General features: G+C 36.5%; 1 protein-coding gene and 1 long non-coding RNA gene across 8 annotated transcripts in view; both read right to left on the bottom strand.

Moving 5' to 3' along the window:
* Positions 1–545: 545 nt before the first annotated feature.
* Positions 546–8,463, bottom strand: LOC145304645 (uncharacterized). Of its 2 annotated transcripts, none has more exons than XR_013874156.1 (5): positions 8,377–8,463; positions 7,460–7,532; positions 6,640–6,679; positions 1,732–1,797; positions 546–913 (listed from the first exon to the last, which is right to left on the bottom strand). It is a non-coding gene; the product is annotated as an uncharacterized LOC145304645 (long non-coding RNA). The 2 variants fall into 2 exon arrangements; XR_013874155.1 differs by lacking the exons at positions 546–913; positions 1,732–1,797 and adding exons at positions 4,507–4,865; positions 5,684–5,749.
* Positions 8,464–10,399: 1,936 nt separating this feature from the next.
* LOC145303809 (U3 small nucleolar RNA-associated protein 14 homolog C) overlaps positions 10,400–27,609 on the bottom strand; it is a 36,538-nt gene continuing 19,328 nt past the window's right edge. For 5 of the 6 annotated variants that reach the window (XM_080145429.1, XM_080145431.1, XM_080145428.1 and 2 more), the window contains 18 exons: positions 27,476–27,574; positions 27,032–27,130; positions 26,436–26,480; positions 25,096–25,177; positions 24,482–24,611; positions 23,560–23,650; positions 22,953–23,002; positions 22,106–22,226; positions 21,267–21,335; positions 20,710–20,846; positions 19,973–20,050; positions 19,119–19,199; positions 18,276–18,396; positions 17,830–17,953; positions 17,296–17,403; positions 12,497–12,591; positions 11,316–11,488; positions 10,400–10,708 (listed from right to left, as the gene is read on the bottom strand). In XM_080145429.1, coding sequence (XP_080001555.1) covers positions 10,495–10,708; positions 11,316–11,488; positions 12,497–12,591; positions 17,296–17,403; positions 17,830–17,953; positions 18,276–18,396; positions 19,119–19,199; positions 19,973–20,050; positions 20,710–20,846; positions 21,267–21,335; positions 22,106–22,226; positions 22,953–23,002; positions 23,560–23,650; positions 24,482–24,611; positions 25,096–25,177; positions 26,436–26,480; positions 27,032–27,130; positions 27,476–27,574 — 1,917 coding nt within the window. In that variant the 3' untranslated portion in view covers positions 10,400–10,494. Of the gene's footprint in view, positions 10,709–11,315; positions 11,489–11,693; positions 11,730–12,496; positions 12,592–17,295; positions 17,404–17,829; positions 17,954–18,275; positions 18,397–19,118; positions 19,200–19,972; positions 20,051–20,709; positions 20,847–21,266; positions 21,336–22,105; positions 22,227–22,952; positions 23,003–23,559; positions 23,651–24,481; positions 24,612–25,095; positions 25,178–26,435; positions 26,481–27,031; positions 27,131–27,475; positions 27,575–27,609 lie in introns of those variants that run through there. The other variant, XM_080145433.1, reaches the window with a different exon arrangement.

The raw sequence follows: 27,609 nt of genomic DNA, 5'->3' as shown, positions 1-27,609 counted from the left end.
GATGTACAAAATTTCTTTGGTAAAAAGTTTATATTATACAAAATAAAATACTTCCTATAACCTGGTTTGTTATGTTCAGTGAAAAAAGATTATAACCTAATTTCTACACTAATTTAAAAATTTGGTAAGGTTAAATGAATAGTAACTCTAAGTTTGGCGCGAAGCGCCAAAATTTTTTTTTTTGTTGAGTATTTCTTGATCTTTTTTTTTGGAAACTGGGATAGTTTTGCTTTTTGTAGGGTAGGGGGCAAAAAGGGGCATTTTTGTTGACCAGGGGGGGGCAAAATGGGGCATTTTTTAACATTTAGGGGGGGGCAGGGGGGGCGGTTGCTAGGGGGGGGGCAGGGGGGGGGCGTTTTGGTCGCTAGGGGGGGGGGCGATTGCCCCAATTGCCCCCTTTGGTTCGCACGCCACTGAATTACACGGGCTAAAAAAAACTGGTTTCAATCTTTTTTTATTCGTAGAAAGACAGTATGTAATACGAATACGATGCTAGATGGATGAGAACCGGTTCTTATCCACCGGATGCGAATGAATACGAAAAATAAAATTAATAAATAATTTATTTTAATAAATACATCTTTAAAAGTTAAAAGAATAAATACTTAAAGTTAGCAGTAGTTTCCCTCTAAGTACATACTTAAGCAAAGAAACCCCCTACCTCCTTTAATTTTGGAATAACTAGAAAATGAGGGAGGGTGGAGTACCTCAGGCTATGTTAGGTTAAGTTATATTGGGTACTTGGTAGGCCTACAGGGTTAGGATTATGACACCTTGGGTATTGGCCTAGCAGGATTCACAATGAGGAACGGGAGTTCGATGTTCGCAATGCACATTGAGGGAAAGCACCAAGTTAACAATCATAGTGTCCAGAGATAACATATGGGTCAGCCAACACTATTGTACATCCACTCTAAAATAAATAAATAGTTTTTAAAAGCGAAGCTTTTCTATAATTAGGGTCGGTCCGTCCGTCCGTAACGGATAGCTTTTTTTTCGTTAATTTAGACATGTCAGAATTGTCCTATCGATTTAAAACTTTGCATGATGATTCCTCTAGTAGTTAGGTACGATTTAAAAAGCGTAGCAACTCTATAATCATCACCAAAATGTCTGTACGTACGTTACGTTGTCATCCTTGTTATTTAGAGTAAGAACGTCAGCCTGGTTAGGCTATAGGGGACGGAATACACCACAAGATCTTATTTTGGTGTTTCTCTGAACCAAATCTTGCTTTAAATGATGTTCAATGTGCATGATTATTGATTATACGGTAAAACACCCTTTAGACAACCAACCCTTTGATTGCACGACCTTTGTCTAAAAGTCTTGCATTTTTTGACTGAGTTTGGGTCAGGGCATTACCCAAATACTTAATATTTGACCAGGGAGAGAGGGGACCTTGACTGTTTATTACACTAGTCCCCAAAGTCTTAAAATAATGTTTTATCATTTTCGTTTGCTTAACAACCTTGGAGACGATTATTGAATTTTCATTTGTTGGTTTAATTAGTTGAGCGTCCAAACGTTTGAACTACAAATTGTAATCTACAGAAGGGGTAATTTTGTGTAACGACACTAGGGATGTACATCAATTCATCGACCATTGTCTTAACCCTTCAGATCCATTCATTTGACATAGTTGCAGTAGGTACAACTTTTACCGTCCCTTGTAATGGCGCGGTTTGGGCCGAGTGGATGCCGGCTATGTGAATATTTTGTGTACATTACCTTGAGCCAGCAACCAAACGGATTGAAAGCATTATCACCAGTATGCCAGGACCAGAATGCACAAGTCTAAATTAATTCTATCTTTGATGTATACAATCCTTACATTAAAGTAAGAGGATGTCTGTAGCCAGCTTATACCAACAACGAAATTAATTCGGGAAAGAATCAAGAAACCTTTACGTTACTTTCAGCTGACGTTGGGGGAAACACTTATAAGAATTGACGATCTTCATATCTGCCCTCTAAAAATTATTTTAGATTTATTTGCTTGTTGTCTATAGATTATACCTGTAGCCTGAGGTTTCGATAAACACTGAACCAATTGAGTTCTTTATTTTAGATAAGATTCATACTGGTCCCGAGATGGAGTTTAGGCTTTTTTTATTTTTAGAGTTAATACTTTTTCCTTTTCGAAAACAGAGCTTCTTAAAGCTAAGGCCGTAGCTTGCCGCTCCCCTTAGCCACACCATAACTAAGCCATCCTTAGATGCACCCGTGCGACTGGTGACCCCTGGCAGACAGACAAACATCCTGCCTCTTATATTATTCTTGTAAAACTGTAATACCTTATGATCTCTACATTGTTGTGAACATTGTTCCCAAGATCTTAATATTTAATAATAAATATTTAAAAATTTCATATTGCTTTTCATTTTAATTAGAAAGTAATAAGATGTCTGTCTGTCTAGTGTATGGCTAAGAAGTTACTAAGAATTTTAATTTGTAATACTGATTTTTGCTTTCATGAATGTTGTCATCCTTGTTATATATTCATTATACACGGCAGTGGCGTGCGAAGCACTTTGTCTAGGGGTGGGCATTTTGAAGATTTTGTGAAATTTTGCCCCCCCCCCCCCTAAATCAAAGTGCCCCGGGGGGGCACTTTGCTTTAGGGGGGGGCATTTTGATTATATATACTAATTTTAAATAAGGGCGTTTTAAGGGGTGGGATTATTTGATTATGGGCCTCCTAGTCCTTATCCCTTCTTCCCCATCCCTTCCCCCATCCCTATTTCCCATTTATATCCCCCACCTCTCCCCCCCCCCATCTCTTCTCCCCCATCCCTTCTCCCCACCCTGCAATGACCGAAGGGAAGGGAGCTAGAAAGCATCTTCGAAAAAATAGTACAGAAGATAAATTAACCTTTCTCTCCCCCCCCCCCCCCTCCACCACAAAACATTTTTAATGGGTGGAAGGGGATGTTATAAAATCTCAGCAGGAAGGATGAATAACCCCATTAAAAAATTGGGGGGGGAGGGGGAGATAAAAACACTCATTTTGGAAATAATTTACCAAAAATCAACCTAATATGAAAAAATGATATTAAATATTTCTTTATTGTATGACAACAAGGATGACAACATCTTTAAGTAGCAAAGCACAAAAAATCATTAATAAGAATACAGACAAGTAGATTTAAAGCATCTGTTGAAATAAATATATATTTTAGGTAGAAAAAGTCACAAATCCTTTTTCCTGTATGTTGTGTGATGAAATTCAAAGTAAATTACATACTGGATGCTCGAAACAGCAAGAAATTTTATTTTTTTTAATATTATATTCCACAAAAAAATTTATCATACCATAAAAACCAAAGATATAATGAACTATGTAAAAAATAAAAAAAAATTACTTGTCCTTTCATTGTGATAAAAAAGCAGAAATCATTTGGAAGGGCGCGAAGCGCAAATTTTTTTTCTTCAAATATGCAGGGAGGGAGGGGTTTTTGGGCTATTTATTACACTAGTCCCCAATATTTCATAGCAAAAACCATTTGGAAGGGCGCAAAGCGCACATTTTTTTCTTCAAATATGCAGGGAGGGAGGGGTTTTTGGGCTATTTATTACACTAGTCCCCAATATTTCATAGCAGAAACCATTTGGAAGGGCGCGAAGTGCAAATTTTTTTCTTCAAATATGCAGGGAGGGAGGGGTTTTTGGGCTATTTATTACACTAGTCCCCAATATTTCATAGCAGAAACCATTTAGAAGAGCGGGACGCGCAAATTTTTTTCTTCAAAAATGCAGGGAGGGAGGGGTTTTTGGGCTATTTATTACATTAGTCCCCAATATTTCATATAAAATTTTCTTATTCGTTGGCTCAACAACTTTGGGGACTTTAATGGAATTTTGATTGGTTGGTTAATAAAGTCGAGTTTCCATACATTTCATCCACTAATTGTAATCTATATAAGGGGTAATTTTGTGTATCATCATTGGGGATGTACAAAATTTCTTTGGTAAAAAGTTTATATTATACAAAATAAAATACTTCCTATAACCTGGTTTGTTATGTTCAGTGAAAAAAGATTATAACCTAATTTCTACACTAATTTAAAAATTTGGTAAGGTTAAATGAATAGTAACTCTAAGTTTGGCGCGAAGCGCCAAAATTTTTTTTTTTGTTGAGTATTTCTTGATCTTTTTTTTTGGAAACTGGGATAGTTTTGCTTTTTGTAGGGTAGGGGGCAAAAAGGGGCATTTTTGTTGACCAGGGGGGGGCAAAATGGGGCATTTTTTAACATTTAGGGGGGGGCAGGGGGGGCGGTTGCTAGGGGGGGGGCAGGGGGGGGCGTTTTGGTCGCTAGGGGGGGGGGGCGATTGCCCCAATTGCCCCCTTTGGTTCGCACGCCACTGAATTACATGGGCTAAAAAAAACTGGTTTCAATCTTTTTTTATTCGTAGAAAGATAGTATGTAATACGAATACGATGCTAGATGGATGAGAACCGGTTCTTATCCACCGGATGCGAATGAATACGAAAAATAAAATTAATAAATAATTTATTTTAATAAATACATCTTTAAAAGTTAAAAGAATAAATACTTAAAGTTAGCAGTAGTTTCCCTCTAAGTACATACTTAAGCAAAGAAACCCCCTACCTCCTTTAATTTTGGAATAACTAGAAAATGAGGGAGGGTGGAGTACCTCAGGCTATGTTAGGTTAAGTTATATTGGGTACTTGGTAGGCCTACAGGGTTAGGATTATGACACCTTGGGTATTGGCCTAGCAGGATTCACAATGAGGAACGGGAGTTCGATGTTCGCAATGCACATTGAGGGAAAGCACCAAGTTAACAATCATAGTGTCCAGAGATAACATATGGGTCAGCCAACACTATTGTACATCCACTCTAAAATAAATAAATAGTTTTTAAAAGCGAAGCTTTTCTATAATTAGGGTCGGTCCGTCCGTCCGTAACGGATAGCTTTTTTTTCGTTAATTTAGACATGTCAGAATTGTCCTATCGATTTAAAACTTTGCATGATGATTCCTCTAGTAGTTAGGTACGATTTAAAAAGCGTAGCAACTCTATAATCATCACCAAAATGTCTGTACGTACGTTACGTTGTCATCCTTGTTATTTAGAGTAAGAACGTCAGCCTGGTTAGGCTATAGGGGACGGAATACACCACAAGATCTTATTTTGGTGTTTCTCTGAACCAAATCTTGCTTTAAATGATGTTCAATGTGCATGATTATTGATTATACGGTAAAACACCCTTTAGACAACCAACCCTTTGATTGCACGACCTTTGTCTAAAAGTCTTGCATTTTTTGACTGAGTTTGGGTCAGGGCATTACCCAAATACTTAATATTTGACCAGGGAGAGAGGGGACCTTGACTGTTTATTACACTAGTCCCCAAAGTCTTAAAATAATGTTTTATCATTTTCGTTTGCTTAACAACCTTGGAGACGATTATTGAATTTTCATTTGTTGGTTTAATTAGTTGAGCGTCCAAACGTTTGAACTACAAATTGTAATCTACAGAAGGGGTAATTTTGTGTAACGACACTAGGGATGTACATCAATTCATCGACCATTGTCTTAACCCTTCAGATCCATTCATTTGACATAGTTGCAGTAGGTACAACTTTTACCGTCCCTTGTAATGGCGCGGTTTGGGCCGAGTGGATGCCGGCTATGTGAATATTTTGTGTACATTACCTTGAGCCAACAACCAAACGGATTGAAAGCATTATCACCAGTATGCCAGGACCAGAATGCACATGTCTAAATTAATTCTATCTTTGATGTGAGTTGGGCCGGATATTCGGATACCGGATATTAAAACTATCCGGTTACATGATATCCGGCTGATTTTTTTACGCCGGATATCCGGTAAATTGCCGGATATCGAATGTTGGCCAGATATCCGGCCCAACCCTACTTTGATGTATTCAATCCTTACATTAAAGTAAGAGGATGTCTGTCTGTCTGTAGCCAGCTTAAACCAACAATGAAATTAATTCGGGAAAAAATCAAGAAACCTTTGCGTGATTTTCAGCTGTCCTTAGGGGGAAACACTTACAAGAATTGACGATCTTCATATCCGCCCTCAAAATATTATTTTAGATTTATTTCGCTTGTTGTCTATAGATTATACCTGTAGCCTGAGGTTTCGATAAACACTGAACCAATTGAGTTCTTTATTTTAGATGAGATTCATACTGGTCCCGGGATGGAGTTTAGGCTTTTTTTATTTTTAGAGTTAATACTTTTTCCTTTTTGAATACAGAGCTTCTTAAAGCTAGAGGCGTAGCTTGCCGCTCCCCTTAGTCACACTATAACATCCTTAGTAGGGTTGGGCCGGATACTTTTATGGCCGGATACCGGATATCCGGCTGAAATCTAATGCCGGATATCCGGTTCAGGCCGGATATCTGACCAACGTTCGATATCCGGCAATTTACCGGATATCCGGCGTCAAAAAGCAGCCGGATATCATTTAACCGGATAGTTTTAATATCAGGTATCCGGCTGGGAATTGAAAATGGCCGGATAACCGGCCAGGCCGGATATCCGGCCCAACCCTAATCCTTTGATGCACCCGTGCGACTGCTGACCCCTGGCAGACAGACAAACATCCTGCCTCTTATATTATTCTTGTAAAACTGTAATACCTTATGATCTCTACATTGTTGTGAACACTGTTCCCAAGATCTTAAACATAATAACACATTTTATTTTTAAAAGCGAAGCTTTTCTATAATTAGGGTCGGTCCGTCCGTACGTCCGTCCGAGATAGATAGCTTTTATTTGTTAATTTAGGCATGTTAGAATTGTCCTATCGATTTCAAACTTTGCATGGTGATTCCTGTAGTAGTTAGGTACGATTTAGAAAGCGTAGCAACTCTATAATCATTACCAGAATGTCCGTACGTCTATTTTAAACATGTTGATTTTTTTACTTTTTTAACAACAAATTTTTATGTGGTCTAATTATCCGTTTGATCTGATTTTTGGTATATTGATTCCTGGGACAACAAAGAACAATTTTATAAGCGAAGCAACTCTATAATCAAGTCCTAAAAATGTAAGTATGTCCATAAACATTATCCTTATCAAGCAGTTTTGCAAAAAATTTACTTACACTTTTGCTTCGACTCTTATACTTTTATATTCTGATTATTCAGTTCAGACACTATACAAGTGTTAATGTCCGTTTGTCCTACCGTTTCAGTGCTTCGCTTTAATAAATGTTGTCATCATTGTTAAAGTATGAAATAATTGTCTTAACTTTTTAAAACTTAAGTCATAATAATATTAGATTTATTAAGGCAAATCAGGCAAAATCATTTAGTCACATAGGATTCAATCCCAGTATATGAGCAGCGAATCCCCAAGAAAATAAAAAATTTTGGTACTTTTAATGATTTTGATTGATTCAACCTCTTAAACCCCATTATATAGAAGGGGTAGTTTTGTCTATCATAATTATACCTGGCATCTGCTGCTCGTTCTATGTCAAAGAAAGCACAGTCCTGTCCATAGGCAGGGCAAGATAACTTAGTATCTAAAAAATGAATTTTCAAGCAGCGTAGCTTCTCTATAATTTGAAATGTCCGTCTGTTATGGGGAAATGAGCTGCTGTTCAAGGTAAACGGTGGATTTTTTTGTGTGTAGAGCTTTTAGAGAATACCTAATTTACTTAGTGCTTCGATCATGCCTCAAAAGATCGACAAAGCAAATTGGGTCAAAAATCATCCATGTGACGTCATAAAAGTGAGGGATTATCCATCTCTTTTTTAGGGGTTTTCTTTCCTCTTATCTCCCTCATTTTTATGACGTCACATGGCCTATTTTTTTGACAGATTTTAACACAATTAGGGCTTTGTCAAAAGATCAATACAGTTTTTATGATACTGAACATCTGATAATTTCCCTCTTAGAATTGCCATGTCCCTATAATAGCATTATAGACGAACTGACAGACCAGAGGTGGATTCTTAAAAAAAAGTTTGCCCAACTAATCGCTAACCATTCTATGATTTTTAAAATTTTTGTAGATTTTTGATGTAATTTTGGAGGATTTTTCACGAAAACAATTTTGCCTCACCTAGCGATTAGTGGGGCAAATTTTTTTTAAATATCCACCTCAGGTGAATTATTAAGAAGATGCCAATCAAGTCAAGAGTAACAAAATTTTTAGCTTTCTAATTCTTATAGAAACCAATTAAATTGTATTTCATAAGAGAAGTCCGAGTTATATGCTGGATTCTCATTGCCAGGGGCATATTCCAAAAAAGTAAGCCGTCTTTCTTAAATAACAGCTTAGACAATCCCGTTTTCCCAAAAACGTTTCTGATAAGAGAAGGACATTTGGAATTATAGAGCAGCCTCGCTACTAATAAAATTACCTTGTCTATTAAAAGTTGCGCCAGTTACATATCCAGTAGCATAAAGAAGCACAAGACAGAAGCTAGAAAAAGTTAATTGTTGCATTGCATTGTATTATAAACAGATAAATAGATGGATAGATAGATGAATAGATAAATGGAGTTAATGGATAGGGCAAGGGGGGGGGGGGGTGCTATTTTCAGGGAGGGGTTAATCCTACCTTCATAAAATGACCTTTAACTCTATGTTCCATTTAAATGACAGAAAAAAAACATTAAAGCAAATTTGTTCGGTGTTAAATTGTAAGTAAAATCAGTATACCAAAAATCAGATCAATCGGATTATTAGATCACATAAAAATTAGTTGTTAAAAAAGTAAAAAAAAATCAACATCTTTAAAATGGACGTACGGACATTCTGGTAATGATTATAGAGTTGCTACGCTTCCTAAATTGTACCTAACTACTACAGGAATCACCATGCAAAGTTTGAAATCGAAAGAACAGTTCTAACATGCCTAGATTAACGAAAAAAGCTATCCGTAACGGACGGACGGACGTACCGACCCTAGTTATAGAAAAGCTACGCTTTTAAAAAAGATTAAAAAGCAAAAAAAACACATTAAATGCATGCATACATACCTAGGTACTCAAAATTATATGTTTTTGTAAGGGGGGGCGGGGGGCGAAAGTGACACTTTTTGAAACCAAAACTAAAAGTCAAAGGAACTGAACTAAAAAAAGAGTTACAGGTCTGATATTTTGCATGGCAGTTGCTTTATAGGGGTACAATATGGAACTGTGAAAAAACGGCGGCGCAACCGCCGAAAACCGCCAAGAAAAGGCAAAAAAATTTCGGCGGGAAACGGCGGTTTTCGGCGGTTGCGCCGCCGTTTCTTCACAGTTCCATATTGTACCCCTATAAAGCAACTGCCATGCAAAATCTCAGACCTGTAACTCTTTTTTTAGTTGAATTCCTTTGTTGACTTTTAGGTTTGGTTACAAAAAGTGTCACTTTCGCCCCCACCCCTTTTCATGACGGATAGAACTTGCGGCAAATTTAAGCTAAAAAGTATCTTCGCTACTTCTACCTTATGATTCTGAAGAAATTCCGATTCAGATTAATTCTTCTTTCGAAATTCATAATCTTTTCCTCGTAGTAGGTTTTTATGATTCACCATTAAGATCTCGCTAACCACTGAATCGATTAGGTTATTAATTTTTAGTGGTCTTCCTATAGGTCCTAGGATGGTTTTAGGACATGTTGTAATCAAATTTCTCGTATTCATCCATACGAAAAAACTATGTCTAGCTTCGTATAATATCCAGCTCTCTACGAATATAAAAATGTACAATCATATGATTCAAACTAGTTTTTAGCCGGTGCCTTCGGCACCTCGGGGTTAAAATAATAAAATTTTAATTATATAATTGTACATTCTATATCCGCAGAAAGCCGTTTATAATTCGATGCGAGAAATAACAATTAAGTCTTACTAGTGGCTAAGGCCGCAATATTAGAAGGGCTGATAGAAAAAAATATTATAAAACCATCCCAAAACCTCTATCTTAAAATTAGGGTTGGCAATCCGTCTAATTTTTAGACCGGATTCGGATTCTTACAAGAATCCGTCCAAAAATATAACGGATTCCGGATTCTAGCAATATTAGAAAAGGCTTAAAAAAAATTGACAGATTAAATTTTACCGGGTACTGGTAAGAATCTAAAGCTGCGTTTTGATATTTTCACAGTAGCTTTTCTCCCATTTCTTGGTGGTGTAGGTGAGGAGTGGTGGTCTTTGCCTTCAAAGAGGGGGAGGGGGGGGGGGGGGGGGTTGAAAAAAAACTCAAGACGCTAATTAAGAATCCGCTATAAAAAAACGGATTCCGGATTCAGATTCCAAAATTGGCCAAAAATTTGGCTGATTCCGATTGCTAACCCTACTTCCCAATCCATACATGTAATTTCTACCCTTTTCCATTTTTTAAAGATTCGCTTCTTTTGGATAAAATCACCCCTAAATTAAGAATAAATAAAACTTAATTAGAAGAAAAAATTTATTAATATCACATATAAAATTATTAATAACATAACAACATTATAATCGTTTTAATTTTGACGATTTAAAAAAAATATTCTCAACTTTTCAAGGAAGGCTTCCCCTTTCCTTTAAATTTCCTCCTGCCGCCTTCTTTGCCTTCCTCATCATCTGACAACTCTTGGCCCTTAAACAGCTTGATCTCCTCTAGCAGCTGCTGGTTCTTGTTGTACATAACCGTGCGGTCCATTGGTTCAATAGTTGTACCCATCTTAGTCTGAACGCGTGGTTGGATCAGCTGCAGATGTGCAGATCTGAAACATATACTTGTCAGATTAATTCTTAATTTACAGTCCAATGTCTCCTCCCTACTTGTAAATAAGTTAAAACTAACAAGTTAACTAGATGGGAAAAAAATGTTTCTTCTATAATGGGAAATTATGGGTTTCACTAATGACGCATTTTAGACCAATGAGCCAAAATAAGGGGGGGAAAATACGTATTTTAGATTAAGTAAAGGTTAAAAAATCCTAGTAGGGAAGAAGAAATTTTTGTTTTCTCCAAAAAAATCCAACATACGGAGGAAAAAAAGGGTTATGGTGGTAATTTTAGTGCTACTACAATCCCCCTTCCCTTATTTTAATTTTATTTTTAAAAAATAGGGGCGGTGAGGTTCAGGAACTTCTGTGCTCGAAATGGGGTTAGTATAAACGTGGATGTGTTGACAGGGGAAATTTATCTCCAATCAAGCTTGCTAAGCTTTATTTATTGGTCAATTCGTTCATCCACAAGGAGGGGAAGGGATGGGATGGAATAGGGGTGTCGTTATTTAAGTCATCATACTTTATCAGAGTTCATGAAAATCTGGTGCAACTTCTATGTAATAACATATCGATTGTGCTCAACGCATAAATCATTTACCTAGGAACAAACGTATTTCCAATCGGAGCTCTGATACTCGCTTCAAAATCGCTAACGTTGTTGAAATGACTTGGCAGCCTGTTGACCAGATGCTGCGGCAGTATCTTGTCCTTGTCGGTGTTTATTATCAGGTTAACCTTGTTTTCGTCACGTCGTTTCTCAGGGGGCGGGGCCTAAAAATTATCAAGATTAGTTTCTCAGGGGGTGGGACCTAAAAGTTTTTAAAGTTAGTTTCTCGGGTGGAAGGGGGTGGGGGGGGCAATAATTAACAAAGTTTGTTTACCAAGGGGCCAGCGGGGCTTAAAAATTAACAGGATTAGTTTCATAGGGGGTGGGGCTTAAACATTAACAAGATTAGTATCTCAGGGGGCGGGGCCAAAGAATTTTCAAGATTTATTTCTCAGGGGGCGGGGCCTAAAAATCAACAAGATTATTTTCTCAGTTGGTGGAGCCTAAAGATTAACAAAGTTAGTATCTGAAGGGGCGGGGCCTAAAAATTAACAAAGTAGTTGATCAGGGGCGGGGCTTAAAAATGAACAAGATAGTTTCTCAGAAGGTAAGGCTTGAAGATTAACAAGGTGACTAAAATTTAAACTTTAAAGATTCATAAAAAATTGTATAACCAACAAACGAAATAAGTCTAAAATAATATCTGAGGGTTTCGTGATTTTTAAAAATTAATTTCGTTGTAGGTATAAGCTGCTAATTTGTGAATATTGTTAAGGTTACCATTTAAAAAGAAATTATTGCATGCATTAATCACAAGATTATCGTTGATATAAGAATGTCTTAGGGAAATAAAAAAATAAACAATACGGTATACCTAATATTTTATCTTTCTGCCATCTATAATACAAAGTAGCTTGATGTCTGTCCGTCCATCCGTCTGAAGCTTAAGATCTCGGTAACCAATGAACCGATTGGATTCTACTCTTCAGGGAATATATCTACTGGTCCTGTGGTGGTTTTAAGCTATTTTCTTGGCGAGTGAAACACCCTCAACCACCCAAAAAACAAAAAATCCCCCCCCCCATCTAAAAAAATTATTTGAAATTAGTGGTGGCAGGTCAAGTAGTTCTTGATTTGATTACCTCTTTGGGCAAAGCCGCTAGTAACATATAAAGTATCACTACTCCAAGAACCTCAACTTAAAAAATTCACTTCATGGAAATATCCCTTACCTTCTGTAGGAATCTTTTCCTAAACCTCTCCTCTTTTTTGGCAAGACCAGTTCCAGCCCAGGAGCCCCAACCTGGCAGAAATTTATCAACATCCTGGCAGATTTGAACTTTATTCTCATCGACAAATTATTCTCTTTAAAAGGGGAATATGCACGAACAAGAGCAAGTTGGTTTACTACACTTATAACAGGAGTATTCTAAAGTAAATAAAAAATATCCAGTCAAGTGTTTTAGTAAAAGATGTCACAAAGACAAAAATATAAGTTTTCAAAACCAATATTTCTCATAAAAAAATATGGCATAATTTTTTTCCTTCTGGATTTATGTTTTAATGTTGATTGCTTAAAATAAATGCAAAAAAAAAAGTTTTGATTCACTACTGGGAGGTGCTTTACATAAATTGCTTTTGTTCATGCACTGCACAATCTTCTTTAGCTGTAGACACGAACGGTGAATTCAGAGTTTGATTTTATACAGTAGGTACACATTCTTTTCTCAAGTTTTAAAAACATTTTCAAAAAAGGGGGACGTAACTGAAGCTTTTTTGATGCTGGGGGGGGGGGGGGTTTCTCCGGAACCACTTGATGAACCGTGCAAATTTTTTGGACTTAAGCTTTTAGGGGTATGAACATCTTATGGTTTCAAAGTCCACCCCCTACCCCCATCCCCTAGCCCCCCGGGGCTCAAAACCCCCCTAAAAATGAACCTAACCTTAATTTTCTCAGATACCATTTGACCAATAGGGATTATTTCTTAAACTTAAGCTTTTATGGTTATAAACTAACTTCTAGATTAGAAGTCACCCCCCTGCCGCCAACCCCTAGCCCTCCGGGGCTCCAAAAAATCCTAAAAATGAACCTAACTTTAATTTTCTCAGAAACCATTTGACCATTAGGGATGATTTCTTAAACTTAAGCTATTATGGTTATAAACTAACTTTTAGATTATTAGTCACCCCCCTGCCGCCAACCCCTAGCCTTCCGGGGCTCAAAAAAAACCTAAAAATGAACCTAACCTTAATTTTCTCAGAAACCATTTGACCAATAGGGATGATTTCTTAAACTTGAGCTTTTATGGTTATAAACTAACTCCTAGATTAGAAGTCACCCCCCTGCCGCCAACCCCTAGCCCTCCGGGGCTCAAAAAAATCTAAAAATGAACCTAACCTTAATTTTCTCAGAAACCATTTGACCAATAGGGATGATTTCTTAAACTTGAGCTTTTATGATTATAAACTAACTCCTAGATTAGAAGTCACCCCCCTGCCGCCAACTCCTAGCCCTCCGGGGCTCCAAAAAAACACTAAAAATAGACCTAACTTTAATTTTCTCAGAAATAATTTGACCAATAGAGATGATTTCTTAAACTTAAGCTTTTATGGTTATAAACTAACTTCTAGATTATAAGTCACCCCCCTGTCGCAAACCCCTAGCCCTCCGGGGCTCAAAAAAATCCTAAAAATGAACCTAACCTTAATTTTCTCAGAAACCATTTGAACAATAGGGATGATTTCTTAAACTTAAGCTTTATGATTATAAACTAACTCCTAGATTATAAGTCACACCTCTGCCTCCAACCCCTAGCCCTCCGGGGCTCCGAAAAACACTAAAAATGAACCTAACTTTAATTTTCTCAGAAACCATTTGACCATTAGAGATGATTTCTTAAACTTAAGCTTTTAAGGTTAAAAACTGACTTTTAGATTATAAGTCACCCCCCTGCCGCCAACCCCTAGCCCTCCGGGGCTCAAAAAATCCTAAAAATGAACCTAACCTTAATTTTCTCAGAAACCATTTGAACAATAGGGATGATTTCTTAAACTTAAGCTTTTATGATTATAAACTAACTCCTAGATTATAAGTCACACCTCTGCCTCCAACCCCTAGCCCTCCGGGGCTCCAAAAAACCCTAAAAATGAACCTAACTTTAATTTTCTCAGAAACCATTCGACCAATAGAGATGATTTCTTAAACTTAAGCTTTTATGGTTATAAACTAACTTTTAGATTATAAGTCACCCCCCTGCCGCCAACCCCTAGCCCTCCGGGGCTCAAAAAATCCTAAAAATGGTACCTAACCTTAATTTTCTCAGAAACCATTTGACCAATAGGGATGATTTCTTAAACTTAAACTTTTATGCTTATAAACTAACTATAGTTTAGAAGTCAACCCTATGCCGCAAACCCATAGCCCTCCTGGGCTCAAAAAAACTCTAGAAATTAACCTGACCTTAATTTTCTCAGAAACCATATGATCAATACGTCAGATTTCTAGGACTTTTATTGTTTAGAAGTCACCCCCATGCCACCAACCCCTAGCCCTCCAGGGCTTCAAAAACCCTAAAAATGAACCTAACCTTAATTTTCTCAGAAACCATTCAACCAATAGAGATAATTTCTTAAACTTAAGCCTTTTTGGTTATAAACTAGCTTTTGGTATAGAAGTACCCCCCTGCCGCTACCCACTAGCCCTCCGGGGATAAAAAAAGCCATAAAAATGAACCTAACCTTTATTTTCTCAGGAACCATTTGACCAATAGAGATGATTTCCTAAACTTAAGCCTTTATGGTTATAAACTAGCTTTTGGTATAGATGTCACCCCCCTGCCGCTAACTCCTAGCCACCCGGGGATCAAAAAATCCCATAAAAATGAACCTAACCTTTATTTTCTCAGAAACCATTTGACCAATAAAGATGATTTCAAAAAACTTAAGCTTTTATGCTTATAAACTAACTTATAGTTTATAAGTCACCCCCCTGCCGCCCACCCCTGGCCCTCCAGGACTCAAAAAAAAAAACTAAAATGAACCTAACCTTAATTATCTCAGAAACCATTGATCAATAGAGATGATTGCTTAAACTTAAGCTATAATGCTAATAAACTAACTTCTAGTTTAAAAGTCAACCCCCTGCCGCCAACCCCTAGCCCTCCGGGGCTCAAAAACCCTAAAAATGAACCTAACCTTAATTTTCTCAGAAACCATTTGACCAATAGGGATGATTTCTTAAACTTAAGCTTTTATGCTTAGAAATTAACTTTTAGTTTAGAAGTCTTCCCACTCCTGCCGCCAACCCCTAGCCCTCCTGGGCTTTAAAAAAAAACCTAAAAATGAACCTAACTGTAATTTTCTCAGAAACCATTTGATCAATAGAGATGTTTTTTTATGTGTATAAACTACTTTTTTGTTTGGCAGATATATGGTTATAAACTAAATTTTATTTTAGAAGTCACCCACCCCATAGCCCCCCTGGGCTCAAATACCCCCCTAAAAAATATACTTTAGCTTAAATTTCCAGTAATTGTTTTTAAACATGCTTTTAGAAAAATAACCTAATCTCAGTTTTCTCAGAAACCGCATTATTAAATCATCCCTATTGGTCAAATGGTTTCTGAGTAAATTAAAGTTAGGTTCATTTTTAGGGTTTTTTGGAGCCCCAGAGGGCTAGGGGTTGGCGGCAGGGGGTGACTTATAATCTAGGAGTTAGTTTATAACCATAAAAGCTTAAGTTTAAGAAATCATCCCTATTGGTCAAATGGTTTCTGAGAAAATTAAGGTTAGGTTCATTTTTAGAATTTTTTTGAGCCCCAGAGGGCTAGGGGTTGGCGGCAGGGGGGTGACTTATAATCTAGAAGTTAGTTTATAGCCATAAAAGCTTAAGTTTAAGAAATCATCCCTATTGGTCAAATGGTTTCTGAGAAAATTAAAGTTAGGTTCATTTTTAGGGTTTTTTGGAGCCCCGGGGGGCTAGGGGTTGGCGGCAGGGGGGTGACTTCTAATCTAGAAGTTAGTTTATAACCATAAAAGCTTAAGTTTAAGAAATCATCCCTATTGGTCAAATGGTTTCTGAGAAAATTTTAAGTTAGGTTCATTTTTAGGGGTTTTTTGAGCCCTGGAGGGCTAGGGGTTGGAGGCAGGGGGGTGACTTCTAATCTAGAAGTTAGTTTATAACCATAAAAGCTTAAGTTTAAGAAATCATCCCTATTGGTCAAATGGTTTCTGAAAAAATTAAAGTTAGGTTCATTTTTAGGTTTTTTTTGAGCCCCGGAGGGCTAGGGGTTGGCGGCAGGGGGGTGACTTCTAATCTAGAAGTTAGTTTATAACCATAAAAACTTAAGTTTAAGAAATCATCCCTATTGGTCAAATGGTTTCTGAGAAAATTAAGGTTAGGTTCATTTTTTGGATTTTTTTGAGCCCCGGAGGGCTAGAGGTTGGCGGCAGGGGGGTGACTTCTAATCTAGAAGTTAGTTTATAACCATAAAAACTTAAGTTTAAGAAATCATCCCTATTGGTCAAATGGTTTCTGAGAAAATTAAGGTTAGGTTCATTTTTATGGGGGTTTTTAGCCCCGGGGGGCTAGGGGGTGGGGGTAGGGGGTTGACTTTGAAACCATAAGATGTTTATACCCCTAAAAGCTTAAGTCCAAAAAATTTGCACGGTTCATCAAGTGGTTCCGGAGAAAACCCCCCCCCCCCAGCTTCAGTTACGTCCCCCTTTTCAATAAAAATAGAAATTTAAAAAAATTAATTCAACCCGATATAACCTGACCTAGAGTTTAAGCCTAATAGGATAACTTTTACAAAAAAAATTACCCTACTTTCCTAAATTTTAATTTATTCCAAAATAATTGGGTGTGGTAGGGGGGTCTTCTGTGTTCTCTTTGCAGTTTGAGGGAAAGCATCGGGAAAGATTGTAGAGTTGTTCTTGAAAACCAAGTATCTAAAACACGCTATAAAATTCACATATTTATAGGAAAAAAGGTTATATAATTCAAACTTGTGTCATAATAAAATTCATTCCTTTGCTTTTGAGGCCTCAATGATGGCCTCTTTCTCCTTCCTGAAATCCTCCAAGACATCATCATCAGCAAATGCCTCGGCAATCATCTGTCTTTGCTCCGTGTCATCATCTAAACAAGAACAGAATTAATTTTTATGAAAGCTGAGGTATAGTTTCCACGATTAAAATTTTACAAGTACAAGAAACTTTTGGCGATTCTCATGAATATTAAGTATTCAATGTATTTTTTAATATTTTAACCTTTTTAATGTTTTTTTCTCTAGATGTTTTTAAAATTTCCCAATGCTTGCAGCCAAAACGATAAAAAAATCCAATGAAAACCGCTAAGTTGCTAAACTGCGAACCTGCCAATATGTTACACACTAACAATTTACGGGATCAATGATTTGGTGGTACTACTACCTAGTGTCATACAAATTACAAAATAATTGAGAAATTAAAAAAAAAGCAAAACAACGATAACTATATTAAATATATATATCTGTTTGTCTGTCATGCGCTTGCTGTGTCCTGTGCATATTATAATAATATGGACCTGAGTCTGCGTCTTCATTATAGCCACTTATTTCTGGGAGGGAGGTTTTCAATTTCTTTGGCTTCACTTGGATAAAGTCGTCAGGATCAACCTCAGCTTTCCACGGCTTTGTAGCATCTGAATCCTTAAAATAAAGTAAAATATCAGGGATCAAAAGGGATAAGACAATGGACAATAAGAATTAGATACACATCTCATTCCCAAGTGATGATAATACAAAATTACCGGGATACTGCTGGTTTGGATCCAAAAAAATAAAAAAGTACCAAATGTTTTTAAGCAAACGATTAAGATAAGGTTTATAACTATTTCAGGGAAGGGTATCACAACCCTTGAAAGATGCACCTGGAAAAATTGACCGCCCCCTCCCCAAAAAATTGTACCTATTTTTATTGTCATCCCTTCCTCCAAGTGCCTCTAGTCCGCTGGTAAACACACAAACTAACCTTATTTTCATCCGCAGTTTTGTCGGCATTATTTTGCTTGCCATCATCTGTCTCCAGCTCCTCGTCAGAATTATTAATAGTAGACTGTGGCAAAGCATGAACTCTTCTACTATTGGTTCCTACAGGTCATAGTACACAACTTTCATCTACACGTTTAGTAATCTTTATTATAAAGTAGAACGATGTCTGTCAGTCAGTCTGTCTTAAGCTTAAGATCTAAGTATTACCACTGAACCGATTGGTCTCTACTCTTCAGGGAACATACCTCCCGGTCTTGTGATCGTTTAAAGCTATTTTCTTGGGGGATGGGACACCCCCGACCACCCCCCGAAATTTTTTTTCTACCTTTTTCTTTTTAAATCACAAATACAAAAATGAGTTGCCGAATTCAACCCCCCCCCCCTTAAAGTGATCCTAGAGGCCTCTAGGGGCCTACCGCTGGCAACAAATATGACAACATCCAAAAGTAGCAAAGCGGAAAAGTAATGGTTTGACAAACAGACAAAGTTAGTTTGAAAGTGGATGTTCTTCAGTGCAGTGGTCAACTTTCCTTCAAGTAATAATAAGTATGACAACATCCATAAGAAGTAGATAAAAATGGATGGTCATACAGACAGAGTGAGTTATAAAGCTATTTTGGGGGAGGGTACAACTTCCGTCCCAAAAGGAATCACACATAGAAAAAAATCATCCCGCCCCAAATTTTTTCTACTTTTATTTTTAAAAACTAAAAATGAAAGATGGGGGTCGACTTCTCCCCTTCCTTCTCGAGGGCCCCTAGAGGCCTCTGGCGCGTAGCCGCTAGTACTATTCTAAAATAAAAATAAAAAGTTGTTTATTCCTGAGATGGAGAGTAACTTTGATTGAGTTTTGTCTAAGGCCACAGATTGTGCATTTTCCAGTTCTTTGTCTTCCTCATTGTCTGTTAAAATAGTTTTAATATATTCTTTTTCTAGTGGCGAAGCTACCATATAATGGCAAATGGACGTCCATCTGTAGTCGTTGTTTAGGAGAAGACAAAAAAAAATTGTCATTGGACATTAGAGTAATGGATGTAGAATATAGGTAGATGATATAACAGGAGAAAAATTGTCATCATTTTAGGTAGCTACCTTCCGCATTTATTAGTCGGTCAGTTTCTCCAGTACGAGAAAAGAGGATGGAGTAAAGGAGGGGGATGTGGTTGATCGTTGTTTTATCCCGCTACAGAGCAGGGGTGTATATTCTGCAAATTTGACCCTGCTGAAGGGAGGGGAGGGGGGGGGGGGTAAAAAAATATGTGGTTGGGGGGAGGGGGGGGTTTAATTTTTTTCTTCCATTTTCTTCCCTTTTTGGTGAAAAGAAACTAAAAGAATATGTGGGAGGGGTGATAATATGAATAAAATAAAGAGTTTTGAAAACATTTTTCCATTTTATCCCCTTCCTTGCTGGAAAAAAACTAGGAGAAAAAAATAAAAAATTTTGCAGCAGGGGAAAAAATGAATCTTGTGCAGAATATACACCCATGCATGCTACAGAGTTCACTTTATCATAGAACATGAAAATGTGGTGTAAGACCCGAGTAATAATAAATCTATTATATTTGGAGACTTTAATAAATCTTATTTAATTGTTCAAACCTTCAGTGTCCAAACTATTTAACCAATATTCTTAATCTATTGTATTTGGGTGTACAGATTAGAATATAATAATTTCCTTTGCCATCGTCTTTATCGTCATTCTTGTTTTTCTCATTCTCTGCTTCTTTCAACTTTCTCATAGCTAAAGCTTGTTTTCTAAAAAAATATTTCAGATCAAGACTATTTTTCCAAGACAAAGAAGGGGGGTTAGGGGACATTTTTCACCACCTCCGTTCCATTAGAATAAAAAGCTTGGTGTATCCTTTCTGATTTTTAATGGATTCGGATAACTATTGTATTTGTACTACCTATAGAAAGGGAGGGGTCGGAAGTGACACTTGTTGAAACCAAAACTAAAAGTCAAAGGAACTCTATTAAAGAAAATGTTACAGCTCTGAGCTTTTGAACTGTGAAGAAACGGCGGCGGAACCGCCGCTCCCACCGAAAACCGCCGTTTCTTCACAGTTACGTATTGTACCTCTTTAAACCTGCCATGCCAAATTTTAGAGCTGTAACTCTTTATTTAGTTGAGTTCCTTTGAGTTTTAGTTTTGGTATTTCCCTATTGATTACATTTGGAGTTATCAGTGAGGGATGTGACATCATACTGAACATATGCTGGTACCCAAAAGTTTAAAAAGCACAATCTCTCAATTGTTGGCTTGAAAACGTTGAGTACTACTACTTGTTTACAAACAAGCAGAGTCCAAACATAAATTATTTTCATCCACAGAAGGGGAACAGTATATCATAGGGTGTACATGAATTTATCATATGTTGTCTTATCCCTTAAAACCCTGCATGTAGAAATCTTACCTAGCAAATGAGGCTTCGTCAAACATATCCTCAATTTCATCCTGTGCCGACATCTTCTTGGCTGCAGTAGCTTGTTCCAATTGTTTGGCCTCCCAATATTTCCTATAGCTGGAGGCGAAGTCATTGTAGCTTTCATCCTGATTTAATTCCAATACTTTTGATTAGTTTCAATTTTCAGCAAAGTTTTGTAGTATTGGTCAAGTGATACCTAGTTCTCAACGTAACCTCCCCACCAATGCACCCTACTCCATGACTACTTAGGCCCAAACCCTAAGAAACTATGGCTAATCAATCAAAAAAAAAAAAGGAAAAGGGAGAATCCTCAGGTGCTTATATAAGTAACAGAATGTCTGTGTGTGTATACATAAAGATCTCTCTAAACCAGAGAACCGATATAGTTCTCCTTTGCAGTAAAGCTTTGTATAAGTCCCGGTATTTTTTTTAATTGGGGAGGGGATACCTCCTTCATCCTACCAAAAATTACCAACCCACCCCCCTTTTAATTTTTTTTAGAGGTCTCTAGGGGCATATTCTCAAGTCAAAGTATTGTTTCCTGCCTCTTTATCATCTTTCTCCTCTTCCGAGTCAGTTTTATTCTCCGCCTCATCCTCACTGTCACTCACAACCTAGAACAACGAGCATTGATTAATTGATTAGTCAGAGTTTCTTAGGGGTTGGGCCTAAGTAGTAAAGGAGTAGGCTGAGACACTTTAGTATAGCAATTAATGCTATCAAGCTCCACGTTCAAGCAAATTATGACTTGACCCGCTATCCCATGAGAGCTACTCAGTATTACCTCACCCTCGTCGAGCATGGCAGGTGTCCCAAATTAAGTCACCGTAATGAATGAAGCTGTCCGCAGAGGAGCTTGGGATTAGGGTAGTACTGATATTATGCACGTGACTATTGAGTATCCAAACATACTCAATAATCCCTTTCTTACACAACCAGGGTAAGTTGCATGATTATTATTGCATTTGAATCAACATATGGAGAATTGAACTCGAACTCTCACCACCAAAGCTCAGTGTGTTACCACTGAGCTACGACGCCTCATAACAACGAGCATGAGGAGTGTCCTGCCCTTGCAGATCTATATTTTTACTACTTTTAGACTAAGCAGATTCTAAAGGACAGGATGATGATCCTAATAATGTATCTGCTGAAGACAATAAGCTGCAAGAGCTTAGATTTATCAAGACTATAGCCAGCTGCCAATACATGGAGAATCAGCAGCTGTCAAGATTAATATATCATTACTGGAATGTTGTCAGATTAATATTATAATGATGATGCATTGCTGGATCTAATTGGATGATTGTTTCAGAATGAACAAGTCTTTGTATATTGTAAAGATGAGCCAATTCTTAATGCTAAATTACAATAATTATCCTACCTTGGTTTTAGCAGTCAATTCTCTATGTTTGTCAATATTTTCTCTGAGCCCCCTTTGCACGGCTCTAACAACATCCTTGTTCGAGGACAATTTCGCCCGTTTGGCCAACTCGCTCATATGTCTGAAACAGATTTTATAGGCTCATTTAGGGTCGGATTTTGTACAGTACATATTTTGTACAAATATTTGCCCGGTTTTATACGAACAAGTTAAAAATATTTATTAAGTTAAATTTACAAAATGTGCAAAACTTAGAGTATTTTCAAGAGCCATCGTACTATAAAACCTTTTATGACTTTTGTCAATAGCATGGAATAAAAGTCGGTTTCCCTCATAGTCCCTAGTCGAGCACAAAAACCAAGGTTATTTGTTAATTACTTAGGGTCAGGTTAGGTTATACTGCGTAGCCCCCCAGAGTTAAGTTCACCGAAGGTGTTAGGAATGGTAAAAAAATTACTGCTTTCCCCTTTAACATTTCCAATTATAAAAATAAGGGGGTAGAGATTTCAGAGTCTGATTAACAGTTTGAGGAAAAGCAACAATTAATACACCAAACAAACAAACAAAATAAATGTGAAAGTAGCTCCGAGAGAGAGAGAGAGGGACAAAGGGCTGTTTATTACACTAGTCTTCAAAGTTTTATTATAACGTTTTCTTATTCGTTGACTTAATAACATTGAGGACTTTAGTGAATTTTGATTGGTTGGTACATTAAGTTGAGTGTTCAAACGTTTCAACCTCTAATTCTAATCAACAAAAGGGGTTATTTTGTGTATCATCATTTTATCGGTCATCGTCTTATCCCTTTAGAATACTGGTAGCTACTACTTAAGAAGAATAAACTTACTTTGAAGCATTTCTGTGTTTGAGAGTGGCTCGCTCAAGAATTCGTCGCCTAATTTAAAAAAAAATTCTATTGATGCTTTATTTTTTCTTATAAGGAATAAATGGGGTAAATAAAACTTATGTCCGTTTGATGCGTAAGATCTTGGTAACTGTTGAAGCGATTGAGCATTGCAATTTGTGTTCTATTAAATACTTTTTCTTTTTCTAACTATCTCAATGTTGACAGTTTGTTTTCAAACAGCTGCGCTACTATTGAACGTAAACTTCCTTGTTCCAATATTAAATAGTAACAGGATGTCTGTGATTCTGTCTGTGAGAAATGAAGGATCTCCGATAAATCGATAAGGTTCTCCTTTATAATGTGGCTTCTCTTAAGTCCTATTTTATTGAGAGTACCACTACACTTCCGTGTGAAATCGCACTTAACAAAAAATACCTCAATGTTTTTTTTTACTTTTTCTATTTAAAACCATTATCGAAAAGAGACCGGGGTGGGGTCGATCCCAACACCTAAAGGCCTCTAGAAACGTACCCGCTACATGAAAAAAATAAAGGTAGTGGGGTAAATGTAAAATTATGTGAAGCATCAATAGGTTAATTAAATTCCTTTCAATTTTCTCAATTTCATAAGCTGCGGCCTCCGGGTCTTCTTCCGCCATCCGCTCCAGCTCTTTCACCTTCTCCGCGGTCTTGATCTTCCTAAAATAGAAAACAATAACATTGCGTGCCTTCTTGCTGTTGGGGAGGTGTCAGGTCACAGTCTGGACCACCAACAGCGTCAAACTAGACACGTAAAATGAAACATACTGCTGCTATGTCTGGCCCTTGACAATAATATTAAGAGAAGGATAAATTCTGGGCCGTAAACAGACATAAGTCATTACTATGGACAGTTAGAACTTCCAGACAATGGTCGCACATTCAAAGAGTGGGTTGTCGGTTGAATTTCTAACAAGGATGACAACATCCATAAAAGCGAAGCACTGAAACGGTAGGACAAACGGATACAGGATAATGTTTATGGACATACTTACATTTTAAGGACTTGATTATAGAGATGATTCGCTTATAACATTATACTTTATTGTCCCAGGAATTAATATACCAAAAATCAGATCAACCAGATGATTAGATCACATAAAAATTTGTTGTTAAAAAGTAAAAAAAAATCAAAATGTTAAAAATTGACGTACGGACATTTTGGTAATGATTATAGGGTGCTACGCTTTCTAAATCGTACCTAACTACTAAAGGAATCACCATGCAAAATTTGAAATCGATAGGACAATTCTAACATGCCTAAATTAACGAAAAAAGATATCCGTTACGGACGGACGTACGGACGGACCGACCCTAATTATAGAAAAGCTTTGCTTTAAAAAAAAAGGGGTGTATAGGTATTTTTACCTTTTTTTTACCATGTAGCTGGGGAAATAAATAGAAAGGGGTGAACGATTAGAAAATATACACCCCAGCAAATATTTCTTAAGAATCAATACTTACGACTATATAGAACTATCCTTTCTTTACCTAACTAATTTTCTGTAGCTTTTAGACTTGATTTTGTTTTGATGTGCAATTTTTTTCATTTGATTTGAGCGCAGCATACGAAATCTTGCAAGCTCTGAACGTCTTATTCTTAACTCCTCTTTGGTCAAACCTAAATAAAGAAAATAAATGACAAAATGCAAAAGCAACAAAGCACACAAAACTCATGGCTGGGCAACAGACAAAGTAAGTAATAGAGCAGATGTTAAGTGGCCATAAAAAAATATAGATAGTAAGCGAATAACATTAGAAAATCACGAAAACTATTCAAAAAAAAAAATATTCATGTCTTTTGAAGCAAGACCTATAGATCAAGTAAATTATATACTGGGATTTTCATTAGTAAAATGAAAATTCAACAAAACTTTCAGCTATCTATCTGAAATAGCAGCAAAGGAATTTAAATCCCCAATAGCAGTACAGATGGACAGTTAAATGATTTAAGAGTTACAATCATTTCTTAAAATGTTTTTTTTAATATTAAATTAAACTTAACGATTTTCAGCTCCTAAAGCTTTATCTTATGTTATCTATGTGAATACTTATACGTTACCACTTTTTCATTTTTTTTTGTCTACTAGCGCAATATATATTACCTTCCAAAGCTTTCTTCTCCAAGGGGGTGAGCTCCTCCCCAGGCTGGATTGTAGAATGAGAACTTGCCAACATTTGGGCAATCTTAACAAAATTACAAGATTAGTTATCATAAAAACCTTATGCAGTGTGGCCACAACCAAAAAAATACTGATACTGAAGAAAAAAAAGAAAATACTGAAAATACTGAATCCTAAAATAAGAAAAAATACTGAAAATACTGAAGAAAAAAAAGGAAATACTGAAAATACTGAATTCTAAAATAAGAAAAAATACTGAAATACTGAACAAAAAAATACAAATACTGAATAAGTATTTTTTTTATATGATTCCTCATTTCAAAATTTCATATATCATACCTTTATAATTTGGGGGATATTTTAAAGACCTTTTAATTTTGCCTCTTAGATTTTCTTGCACCAATTAAGCAGAAAATGACTGATCAATATTTTAAATGATTACAAAACTTAAATACTTTTTAGTTAATTTAAGAGCATGCTAAAAAACTTTACCTTTAATAATCATGTAAAGTACTCACCTTAGATTATTCATTCTATTAATAGACAAAAAAAATATCTGAAAAAAATACTGTATAAAAGCATCTCAAATATCTAAAAAATTTATATTTGAGATGAAATTGAAAAAAAAAATGTATATTACCATCATAGACGTCAAGCTTTTTATTTTTTTTTTTGGGGGGGGGGGGGGGGGGGTAAAATTTTGTAAGGGGGGGGGGGGGTAAAATTCGCGCGTCGCAATTTTTTTTACCCCACCCAAAATTTTTACCCCGGGGGTAAAATTTGCTTGGGGGGGGTTTAATTACAAAATTAATGTACAAAGTTATAGGGTAATTTAAAGGAAAGTAAAGCGAGGTGCGAAGCGCCGAAAAAAATCTGACATCAACTACTTGAAAAAACATCTTATTTATGCAAAATTTTTGGGAATTTAAGAAATAATGAAAATACTGAATCATGAAAATTTCCAAAAACTGAAAAATACTGAATAAAATTTTCAAATACTGAATATTCAGTATTTACTGAAAATACTGAAGCCCCAATTTCCAAATACTGAAGAATACTGAAGATTTTCAGTATACTGAAGAATATGGCCACGCTGCTTATGCCTTTTAGGAATAAAAAAAGTCTACTGTTCTTTTCGTGAATAGGCATACAAACCCCTGCATAGTGCGTCTAGTTTTTCTCCCCAAGAATGGAAAATGTTTCTAGTTTTCTTTTTTTCTATTTATTTTTTCCCTCCCACATATTTTTTTGTTTTTTTCAGTATCTTTAGGTAATTTTTACCCTAAGTTTAATAACACTAGTAAAATTCTATGATAACCTACCTGAATTTCTAATGGTGTTTCTGGCAAAAATCTCGTCTTGACCGTCTAAATGGAAGAATAGTTATTTCTCGCATCGTATTATAAACAGCTTTCCGCGGATATAAAATTATAAGATGATAACTGGTTCTAATCCACCGGATATTAATCAGTTTCGAATAAATACGAGAAATTATATATATTATTTCAAATACCGAAACAAATACCTATTATTCCAAAAGTTTTTAAAAAGTTTAAACCTAAATACAGGATATATAATACTGACGTACTAACGCTTATTGTACAATTGCTACATGGTGCCAAATCTTCCCCAGAATCGGAATCTTAATAATCATGGTAATGAGACGACTACATTATGAATATTGTTTAAGCACCAAGAAGGCAAAGTTTTGATAAGAACACATTATAGCAGGCTTAAGTTAAATTATCAGATCTATCCATTAAAGCACACCTCCGCAAGGGTTGGAGAAACGCGATATTGGCAACGCAAGGAAAGACTACACCCTGACCTTATTTTAAATTATTTTTACCAAAAATATGGGGGAGGAGGGTTTAGTGCTTGATATGCACTTCTAGGGAAAACTTCGGAGAATATTTACCTCAGCAGCTGTTTTGATAGCTAGGTCAGGTTCCACTAATGGAAATTTCATAGTATCTTCTTCCCTGTTGTTCTGCACTATGTTGTCCCACACGTTCAGCTAAATTAAAACAAGGATGACAGCATCCATAAGTAGCAAATCTAGGAATCGATCTAGCACCCCAATTAACTGACGAATTTTAATGGAACTTGGCGAAAACACAGGGGTGTATATTATGCAAATTTGACCCGGCTGAGGGGGGGGGGGGGGGGGGGTGAGGTCAAAAAAATATTTGTAATATGAAAATTAGCTAAGTCTAAATTAAATCATATTTCGACCCAAGCAAGCTTTTCATATCTAAGAGAGTGCCGTTCTAAAAGGTGACTTAATAAGGCTATTGAATAATTAATTATCTTACCTCTTGTCTAACCCTCTGATATCCAGCATCCCTGTTAATTATCTTACCTCTTGTCTAACCCTCTGATATCCAGCATCCCTGTTAATTTTCTCCTCTGCTTGTCTGTGTAGAGGTGCTGCTAACGTCTTCGCAGTACTTTGGATTCCCTGAAATATTAAAACTTTATTGTGCATATAGATTA

Source organism: Acartia tonsa, chromosome 13 (assembly GCF_053477335.1).
Source record: "Acartia tonsa isolate MP-2025a chromosome 13, ASM5347733v1, whole genome shotgun sequence".
NCBI lineage: Eukaryota > Metazoa > Arthropoda > Copepoda > Calanoida > Acartiidae > Acartia > Acartia tonsa.
This window is presented reverse-complemented; position numbering and strand designations above follow the sequence as displayed.